Source organism: Heterodontus francisci, chromosome 37 (genome assembly GCF_036365525.1).
Source record: "Heterodontus francisci isolate sHetFra1 chromosome 37, sHetFra1.hap1, whole genome shotgun sequence".
NCBI classification, from domain to species: Eukaryota; Metazoa; Chordata; class Chondrichthyes; order Heterodontiformes; family Heterodontidae; genus Heterodontus; species Heterodontus francisci.
Window position 1 is genome coordinate 21151483 of NC_090407.1, and position 10945 is coordinate 21162427.

Sequence of the window (10945 nt, forward strand, 5' to 3'; positions counted from 1 at the left end):
TCACATATGAAGAGTGGCTATTTAAGCAACCAACGAGCAGTGAGAGAGGGGTATGTGACACTGCTGATTCGAGACAAAAACATATGATAGTAGACACCAAATCAAAGCTCCCCATGCAGCCCCAATGGGAACGGGCATGATTTTTGGCATGAACGGACTCTCCATGCTTTATTTTCCAAACTAAAAAATGTAATTATATGTGATTTATAACTTGCAGATGCCTCCCTCACTGCCACTGCAGACTCTCAGTTTATAAATTATGAATCACAAACCCTGGTGCCAGACCCATACTGTGCAACAGACAGCACGAGCTGAATTAGGGGGGGGGGGGGGGGGGGGGGTGGCGGCAGGCCAAAAAGACCAGACTGCATGTTACTTCCAACAGGGTGTTCCCAGCACTGGCAATAATCACCAGGGCCGGGGTGGGGTTGAGGTGGGACACAAATCCCACTCTCCTCCCAATAATTGAGACCAATTAAAACTGTTTAAAAGCTCATTAAGAACTTGTCAAGGTTCACAATTTTAAAGGAGTGCATGGGTTACCCGCACCTTCAGGAACTCAGTAACGACTGGGGAACAAGTCATGGCTGCCACAGGACATCACCCCAGCCCTATAAGAGGGTCAGCGGCTCGGGGGTGCCTTTGGCACTGCACATGTGGCAGAGAGATTGGGCATTCAGTACCCAGGCTTTGAAGAGGGTTGTCACCCCCTGACAACACAGGGGCACGAGCAGGGGCAAAGCTTCCAAGGACAATTGAGTGGCCACCTGCCTAGAAGGCTGGCTCCACCTGGCAATGGGGATATGACTGTCAGATTTTGGGCACAGCAGCAATTAGGGGCAACACCGTCAGCAGGGATATCAGAACCCTGGGCATGGGAGAGGAAAGAGGGGCATGAAGTCAACAGAGGCCTAACCTTCAACGCAGAATCTACCACCGAAGACGGAGCTACCTGGAGAAAACTGAGCAGTGCCGCAGGAGACTGTGACTCTCCAGGCAGTTGGTCGCAGCCATCTGTACTCTCATCACCAAAGACCTCGCATTTCACAGCACTGGTTGCCACGCCCTGCCAGTGGCCAAAGTCACTGTGGCCTTGAACTTCTTTGCTTCTGGCTCCTTCCAAGGATCAGCTGCAACCTTAGCAACATCTCAAAAATGGCTGCACACCACTGCATCTCACTGGTCACTGATGCCCTCTTTTCAAAGCTGGACAGCACATTCATTTAATGACAGACCCAGCCTTGCAGTGACAAAGGGCTTTGGGTTTCGTCTCTATCGCTGGATTTCCCCCAGGTGCAGGGCATCATCAATTGTACCCACATGACTATCAAGGCACCCAGCGACTGGCCAGTGAGATCCATTAACAGGAAGGGCTTCCACTCTGTCAACATCCAACTGGTCTACAACCACAAGAGCTTCCATGTGTGCACTTGCTTTCCTGACAGCTGCCATGACTCCTTCATCTTCCACCAGTCCAGGTTGCTCAGATCTTCACTCCAACCTCCAAAGTGCATGGATGGATTGGAGGGGAAAAGGGATATATCCTGAAGAGATGGCTACTGACCCTTCTATGGGAGCCCCAGACAGAGGCACAAAGGTGATAAAACCAATGCCACCTGCTCACTAGGACAACCATTTAGCAGTCATTGGGTTTCTGAAGATGCGATTCGAGTGGTCGGGTGGCAACCTCCTGCAAGGGGCTCAGTCATTGTGGTGGTCTGCTGCATCTCCATAACATGGTCCTCCAGAGAGGTGTACATCTTGAGTACAGTGAGGCACTGGAATCAGATAGCTCAGAGGAGGAGCAAGAGAAAGAGGAGGCAACGGGAGATGCTGAACAGAGAGATGCCCCTGCTGCATGACGAGGAGGCCTCCACCTGCCACGCTCCAGAAAGAGGACCTCCCTCCTCTCCCTCACAGTCTCCAGCATTAGATCTAGATTGGCATCAATGAAGTGAAGATCTGTCCTGCTCCGGGGTCCAGGCCTTAGCTCCTCTGACATCTCGCTTTTGGCTTTGGCACAAACCACAGACCTCTCCCTCACAACAACCAGCAGCCTCAGCAATGGCTGCCATGGGAGTCTAAATGAGACCTACACTACATCTGACCCACCTCCGCCCCTGCTCTCACTGGCTGTAAGTGGGCAGGAAACCCATCATATTAAAGGCTTCCACATGCAAAATTCTTGGTTTTCCACCAGAGCTGGGTTACTGACCTGAAAACAAACACGGCTCCTGTTCCCTGCCTCCATGGTGAAAATTCAGCCCCGCTAGTCAGCAATTTTGGGACTGATCTTAATTTTGGGGAGGAAGAGAAAAAGCAGAATGGCCTCATTTGTATCCGGAGGCTGTTTCCTCCAATTAAAATCACCTTTTATGATTGCTGTAGGTATGTGGCCGTCAACACGTTGACGGAGGATGATAGACCGTGAAATACCAAGTGCTGTAATGGAAACTGGTTCTGGGGAGGACATCCGGATGACATCATCACACCGGTAGAGATACTTGGCCAATACCAGAGGCTAGAGAAATGTGGATGGCCTAGATGTTAATATGGACCAATTTATGTGTCACTAGTGGACAATGGGTATGTATCGAATGCCCAAAGGAAGCCACCATCTTTGGTGTCTGGCCAAAGCCCCGAGTCAAGTTCCCTGTATGGCATTGCGATGATAAAGACTGTAGAAACCAATCAACGTGTGAAACCACACAATGATGAATTGGGCTACTGGCTCTATTGCCATGGGAAAGATAGAGAGGGACAGCGCCTAACACAATCCATGAGAATAATCGGGCAAGAAGCACCAACCGCTACGGTCACCCCCACATCTCAACTACCAACTCAGCAGTCACAAGTAACTGATCTCCCATGCCCTGCCTTAACTGCAGGACCAGAAAATGGACAAGTATTAGTTACAGAAGGTGAACAATTGTATGATAATGTAAGACACGATATTGTACCAGTCATAGTTAACCTTACCATGTTACAATTGCCGAATATCATAAGAATTTTACGCATTTAGTACGGTTATACAGAAATCTAATGAATGTTATGATAAAACAAGCAGCTGATGCAACTGGTGCCAAGCGCTTTAGGGGACATGCACTATTACATCGCAACAAGAGAAGCATAGTCAATGATATAGTAACCGGGGTAAACACAGGGATATCCCTCATAAATACCCTCGATAAACAGATGGTACAATCAGAGATGGAACGATTAAAGTGGGTATTACAGGCACTGTTGCGGAGAAGTAACCAGGCTGCTCAGGAAGGGACTATAGTAGGACAGCAGGCAGCTACAAGTTAGCTCCAGAGAATACAAGTTATAGAAAGCCATGCGAATACAATTAATCGATAGGGAATACCAGGACGCTAAGGACGGGGTCAAATGGGAATTGTGCCACACCTATGGTCAATGGGCGACGGGTCAATTACAACACAGTTTGGCACAGATACAGCAAGGAGGGAAAACGGACTGGATTAACAGCTCATACCTCCATAATATAGCCCAAAGTCTGGGTTTAATAGATGCCTGTATCCTCAAAGGAATGACCAGGGATACCCGATGGTCCAAGAGTGCATGGTGGAGGTCACGCAGATGGTGGGGATGGTACTTATGATCGAGTAGTCACGCAAAATGCACACCCATATCCTCAGTATCGGGTCAAAAATATTGGCCTGATCCGAGGCGACAAGTACCTCAGGTATTACTCCATAGACACGTATGCTCTCCGGAAGAATGGAATGGTAAGGGGAGCATCGTTGAGTGGGTGCCGCCGAAAGGGGAGTCTCACCTTATGCCCATATCCCATGGGTACAGGTACGAAGGATGAATGTGGCTACAACAAAATTGAAGGATGCATGCTAGAAATATCACACGTAGACCATCATTATACCTGTTCGGCATATAGGGGTCAAGAAGAGTATGGTGTCACTACCACTAGAGTCGAGGACCAACATGCAGGCCTCACCTGTAACATCACCATGACAAACTTTTGCTTTAAGCCATGGGTCCCCGTCACCATCGGCTATGCCCGAATGGTATATATAAAAACCAAGAGATCAGGTTATCTATCAATGTCACAGACCAGCTTGGGGAAGACCAAAGCCAGTATAAGGAACCCATATGAAGGAGGACATTTTAACATTATAAGTTTCAAGCTGCTAAAAATCAGAAAACTAACTATAAGATTGATAACTGCTGACACTAACAGCAATTAACCAAATTAACTCTAGATAACTGTTGACCACGAAGAAACCAGATGGCAAGGATAAGGAGAACAATGGATCAGGAATGATGTAAGGTCGAAAGTAGACATGACTGCTCCAAGGGTCCGGGATGCAAAAATAGATGAGGAAAACATGTTGTTGAGAAAGGCACCTAGTGGGGCAACGGTCACTGCTATATCAGCAAAATATGGATGAACTGTCAAAAGGCTAATATGGGCAGAGCCCAAGTGTATGTACTTTAGCTATGATTGGAGAAGTTTAATGAAATGCATCGTAAGCAATGTAACGCGAGGGATAAATATCGCACAAATCTTTATATCAGTGGAGAAGTCTCCTGGTTTGACCAGTAGAGATTGTCTCCCCACCGGTGTAAAAATAAAGACTGCTTGGCGATTGAACCACAGACCTGAGGTGTCGAGTGATCATTTCAGTCATTCCACCTAACACATAGGAGCACCAAATCCCCACTTACCCGAAAGCTTGCAGAACCTCAGGCAGGACACACAGAGGGTAATAAAACAATATCGTGTAATAAGGCAAGAGCTCACGGATATAGGATCCAAGAAACTGACTTGCAAGCTCAAACATAGCATGAGCAACTATGGAACTGGGGAATGAACGTTAACATCCACCCATGGATTCGGATAATATCCCATGTATTAATCGTGATACAGCTAGTTCTAGCGTTAGCATGGGCAACTACCACATATAGAGCATATAAAGGACAAGCAAACAAGCGAAAGGCAAGGATTATGTTACAAGAGCAGCAGAGGTTACTATCCGGGAACTTAATGATTATGTGAAGGGCATCGCCAAGTCCCCCAAACCAAGTGACTGATCACAGTGGGGTAGGGGACAAGGAGCGAGGAGTAGGAGGAAAGGGGGAAAATGTAGAGCCGAATGTTAATAATTGGTTAACTTGGGCTTAAGCCAAGAACCAAAAGGGGGGACTGAAGGGGGACATTTAAACATTGTAAGTTTCGAGCTGTTTCAATTCAGGAAGTTAGCAGTAGGCTCGATAGCAATCAGTAGTATGAGCGGAGCCCAAGTGTATGTGCCTTGGCTGTGATTGGAGAAGTTGAAAACCACTGTGTATGTGTTTTTAAATGTGATTGGATAAGTTTGAAACGATGCATCATGATGTAACACCAAGTATAAATATCGCATGACTCTTTGTCTTGGTGGAGAAGCCTCGTGGCTTGACTAGCAGAGGTTGTCTCCCCACCGGTGTAAAAATGAAGACTTCTTGGTGATTGAACTACAGACCTCAGGTGTCGAGTGATTATTTCAGTCACTCCACCTAACATTACTATGTTAAAGATGCTATATAAATGCAAGTTGCCGTTGTTGTTGAAGACTTGCCCTGTGAATTGGGCTGCGAAGGATGTTCAGAACGATAGGGCGGCACAGTGGCGCAGTGGTTAGCACCGCAGCCTCACAGCTCCAGCGACCCGGGTTCAATTCTGGGTACTGCCTGTGTGGAGTTTGCAAGTTCTCCCTGTGTCTGCGTGGGTTTCCTCCGGGTGCTCCAGTTTCCTCCCACAGCCAAAAGACTTGCAGGTTGATAGGTAAATTGCCATTATAAATTGCCCCTAGTATAGGCAGGTGGTAGGGAAATATAGGGACAGGTGGGAATGTGGTAGGAATATGGAATTAGGGTAGGATTAGTATAAATGGATGGTTGATGGTCGGCACAGACTCGGTGGGCCGAAGGGCCTGTTTCAGTGCTGTACCTCTAAAACTAAAACTAAACTAAACAGCAGAGCTTTCCACATACCTTTAAACCAAAAGATTTCCAAATAGGTCAGGTAGGCTCTGCTTGCACTTCTCCCAAATTGTCAAATCATGCTGCTGACCTTTGCCCCAGTCTTGCTGACATGGAAGGACATGACAGTTTCTTCAACTCCTTTTGGTGCCCTGTCCACCACTGTATCAATGACCACGACTTATGTACTGAAAGATTTAAGACCCAGGAAAGAGTGACAGATGGTGTAAAATGGCCCTCACACAATCTGGCTCTGTTGCCAGCCCTCCTGCGAGCGTGCTCCCTCCATTAACAGCACTAAATCTGGTTTTGCCCCATAGCTCAAAGGGATAAAAGCAAAATGTAACAGAGACCTACAGATGGGAAGGTCCCAGGTTTATTGACAGTCTGGACTCAGCATTTCCCCCACCTCGCCCATGCACCCTCCCCACCACCCAAATCATACCAAGAGCAAACATCAGCAATCCTGCTCCACTGAAAGGTGCACATTAAGACATCAGTTGGCATTGGTGCCCCTCCCCCTACTGTCTGATAAAGAAAGACTTTCATCGACTTAGCATCTTTCAGGTCAGATAATCTGTTTGTGAAATTGGTCAAGAGATAAATATCGGCCCAGAACACTGGGTACAACTCCCCTGCTCTTGTTTGAAATAGTGCCACTGGATCCTTTATGTCCACCTTAGTGGGCACATGGAGCTTTGGTTTAACGTCTCATCCTAAAGATGGCACTTCCAACAGTGCAGCATTCTCTTAGTACTGCACTATGTGCTCAAGTCTCTGGAGTAGGACTCAGAGGTGAGAGTACTACTTACTGAGCCACGGCTGACACATGTCATAAAGAATAAATTTGGTGAAAGGACAAATCCATCTAAAGAAAAGGGTAGTATGGTGAGATGTACTGTCAGGTGGATAGGAATGATATTAAGAAAAAGGATAGTCAAAAGAAAAATGATAGTGTAAGGAAAAGGTAAAGGGAAAAGAAGAAGTATGAATATGTCAGGGCTGCTGCAGCATTGGTGAACAGAGGCAGTAATTAGAATGAAGGGTCATGATGTCTTCAGCCAGGGCAAGACTAGCAATGAAACATTTCTGGCTATATCTGAGAGGTTGAGAAGGAAAACCAGAAAAGGGGTTGCCATACTAATTAATTACAGCCATAGAAAGAAAAGGTTTGTTGATGGTGGTATGCACACATCAGTCTGTCTGCTGTATTGAAAGTACAATGTAGACCAGCCAATAATGGGAAAGAAATTGAGGATGCGACTTGTAGGCAGGTTTATTGTGATGAGTGTGTAATAACATGGGGAGTCAACAATCCTGGGGTAGACTGGGATAAGGCAACATTTGTGGTCATAATGTGGACTCTGGGCAATGAAGCAGGTCCAGTGAGTGACCTAAAGGTGTAAGAGCGTGGGAATAGATGGAGGAAATCAGATAGAGGAATCTCAGATAAAAGTTATTGGACCAGACATCAGCTAATCCAGTGGGACCTAGTTCAGACCAATAAAGTGAAATAAAATGGCAGATCAGACAGCAGAGTCGCAGCATGAGCTATTTAAATGAGGTGAATAATGTGTGGGTTAAATACCTAAAGGGAATGTCAAAGGGGAGGGTTCCAAGTAGCTGTCAGAGAAGATCCTCAGACATCATTCAAAAGGGAATTAGCGTAGATAGCTGAAGATAAAGCATTAGCATAGGCACGATGGGCCAAGTGGCCACTACTGTGTGTAAAGTTTCAGTAACACAGTGTACTGTTATTGAAACAAGAGACTAACTTGATCTCAATTTAAGTATACCTACACTGATTGCAGTTGGTACTTTTGTTGCCTAATATTTTAGAGCAGTAAATATATTACATTTAATTATGACTGGGTGAGCATGGTCAATTATTACCAAAGTAGATCAATTGCTCCTGGCGTACAAAGTGCGTCTTCAGCTGACCTGATTCCACACCTCACCCTGAGACAGGCTGTACATTTGAACATCATTGCTGGATTGGTAAAAGGATTAGGTTCGGGTAGTTCTAGACCCTGCTCCCAGACACCCTGCACATTATTTCCTTATTTCTATTTTACACTCTCTCTCTCTACTTATTCCTAGGTTTGCTTGATTATATTAGCAAATTACAAAGTTATAAAGTATTTGCAACATAAAAACAGGCCATTTGGCCCAAGAGGTCTATGCTGCTGTTAATGCTCCACACAAGCCTCCTCCCAGCCCTCTTCATCTAACCCCATCAAGTATCTTCCTATTCCTTTCTCCATCATGTGCTTATCTAGCTTCCGCTTGAATGCATTTATGCTATTCACCTCAACTACTCCCTGTGATAGCAAGTTCCACATTCTGGGTAAATAGGTTTCTCCTAAATTCTCTATTGGATTTATTAGTAATTTACGATGCCTCCTAGTTCTGATCTCACCCACAAGTGGAAACATCATCTCTCCGTCTACCTTATCAAACCCTTTCATAATCTTAAAGACCTCTATCAGGTCACCCCTCAGTCTCTTTTCTAGAGAAAAGAGCCTGTTCAATCTTTCCTGATAGGTATAATCTCTCAGTTCTGGTATCATTCTAATATCGAGCCAAGTGATTTAAGGGTCTAGTGTTGGTTATTAAACCTGTAAAGATCCAATACTGCCACTCAGTAACCTCTCAAAGATCATCTTCAATTAATTACAGTGAGGTTTGCCGATAAAGGTAGGATTGACAAACACCATGGACTGTAAATGAAGCCAAAACAAAGGTAGTTTATTGGACTGGGCAGGCAGGAGGAATATGCAATTTAATGCAGAAAAGAGCATTTCGGGAGGAAAAAACTCAGGAAAGAAAGCAGACACTCAATTGAAAGACACTGAAGGGTGTGGGCGAACAGAGAGACCAGAGATTCAAATACAAATTCCCAGAAAGTGAGAGTACAGATATTAAAAATGGGTTTTAATAATGGGACATAGAGTACAACAGTAAAGAAGAAATGATAAATGTGTACAAAGCAATGCTTAGGCCACAGTTCAAGACTGTGTGCAGTTTTGGAACCATAGATAGCTTATAAAGTAAGCTGTGCCTCTGCATCAGAAGGTCAGGGTTCAGGTACTACTGTACAGACTCAAGCCCCATAAACCATGCTAACACTCTAAGTGCAGTACTGAGGGAGGACTGCACTGTCCGCAGTGCCATCTTTCAGACGAGACATCAAACCAAGAACCTGTCTGCCCTCTCAGGCTGTTGTAAAATATTCCATAGCACTAGTTTGAGGAGGAGGAGTTCTCCCTGGTGTCCTGCTCAATATTTCTCCCTCAGCCAACATCACTAAAATAGATTGTCTAGTCATCATCACATTGCATACAGCAAGATCCCACAAACAACAAATTGTCTGCTACATTTCCAATTTACAACAGTAACCACACTTCAAAAGTACTTCATTGGCTGTAAGGGACACTTTGAGGTTGTGAAAAGAGTTAAATAAACAAAATTCTTTCTTCTTTAAATTGAACAAGATGATGTCAGGAATGGGAAAGTAACGAGGTGTAGAGATACCACTTGAACAGAGAAGGCCACGAGAAGATTTAACAGTGGTTTTTAAATTTCTGAAGGGTTTTGATAGAGTGAATAGGGAAGGTATTTCCTGTGGTTTGGGAGTCAGTGGTGAAGGGCCATTAATTTAAAATCAGTAAGGAGACAAGAGAAATTCCTTTGGACTCAAGGTTGTTGGAGCATGGAATGCTTTTCCACAGGAAGTGGTTGAGGGACAGAATATTGCATCTTTTCAGGGCAAACTGGACAAGTATTTGAATCGGAAGATACACAACTATGGAAAGAGAACAAAACAGAGATACAAGTTTTGGATTGCTTTAGTTAAAATCAGGTCCCGGAAACAAAGGGCCAAATGGCCTCCTCTGTGCTGCGAACCTCCGTGGTTCTATGGTCCAGTGCAGTCACAGTTACGTAAACAAATGCTGCCGCCATTTGGCTCATAATAAGATCCCCTATCCCCAACAATGAATGAATGGGGCTTTAAAGTGCTTCTGGTGGTGTTGGTTGAGGGATGAATGTTGGCTGGGGAAGCAGACTACAGTTTACACCCGAAACTCATGTGGTGTGAAGGTCATTCACTTAATATAATAGGGAACACCGCATTGGGCACAACACTTACTGCATTCACACTCACAACCCTGGCTTTGTACAAATCTCCCCCATTCACCAAACGATCCTCAGAAGACCCAGTACCGGTGCAGGAGACCGAGCGGAAACTGCCACCCCTTCGAATCCCCCTGTTTACACAAGGGGCCACAGCCGGCCTCCCAATCCGCCTCAGAGAAGCAGCCAGCGCCAGGGGGTTGCGGAGCCGGGGCTCGGAACTCACCCGAAGTCAAGGTCCATGGACTTGAAGAAGAATTTGAAGCTGCAGTTCGGCCTGTTGTTGAGAACCTGCTTGAAGTGACCGAGTGTGACCCGGTCCGGCGGCACCGCCACTTTCACCAAGTACGGCGTCTCTTCCTCATCCATGTGGTAAATTATCTTCGTCTCCGCCATCGGGGGCCAGAAACCCTCTCCCGCCCGCCTTCTGTCTCCGTTTCACCGGCTCATGGATGTGGGAAAACCGAGAAATGTCAAACTCGACAGCGCGGCCTAGTGGGCAGGTCCCGCCCACTGCCGCTCCTCCCTCCCGCGCGTCCGCACCGCCTGCCGGCTCCTCCCTCCCGGCTCCTCCCTCCCGCGCGTCCGCACCGCCTGCCGCTCCTCCCTCCCGCGCGTCCGCACCGCCTGCCGGCTCCTCCCTCCCGGCTCCTCCCTCCTGCGTCCGCACCGCCTGCCGGCTCCTCCCTCCCGCGTCCGCACCGCCTGCCGGCTCCTCCCTCCCGGCTCCTCCCTCCCTCCCGCGTCCGCACCGCCTGCCGGCTCCTCCCTCCCTCCCGCGTCCGCACCGCCTGCCGGCTCCTCCCTCCCTCCC

The 10945-nt window shown here is 46.8% G+C and overlaps 1 protein-coding gene across 5 annotated transcripts in view; it reads right to left on the reverse strand.

The window, feature by feature from the left end:
- LOC137352122 (segment polarity protein dishevelled homolog DVL-1-like) overlaps positions 1-10718 on the reverse strand; it is a 165680-nt gene extending 154962 nt beyond the window's left edge. For 3 of the 5 annotated variants that reach the window (XM_068017239.1, XM_068017240.1, XM_068017238.1), the window contains exon 1: positions 10358-10717. In XM_068017239.1, coding sequence (XP_067873340.1) covers positions 10358-10527 — 170 coding nt within the window. In that variant the 5' untranslated portion in view covers positions 10528-10717. Of the gene's footprint in view, positions 1-10357 lie in introns of all 5 variants that reach the window. The other 2 variants (XM_068017242.1, XM_068017241.1) reach the window with 2 other exon arrangements.
- Between the last annotated feature and the right edge of the window lie 227 nt (positions 10719-10945).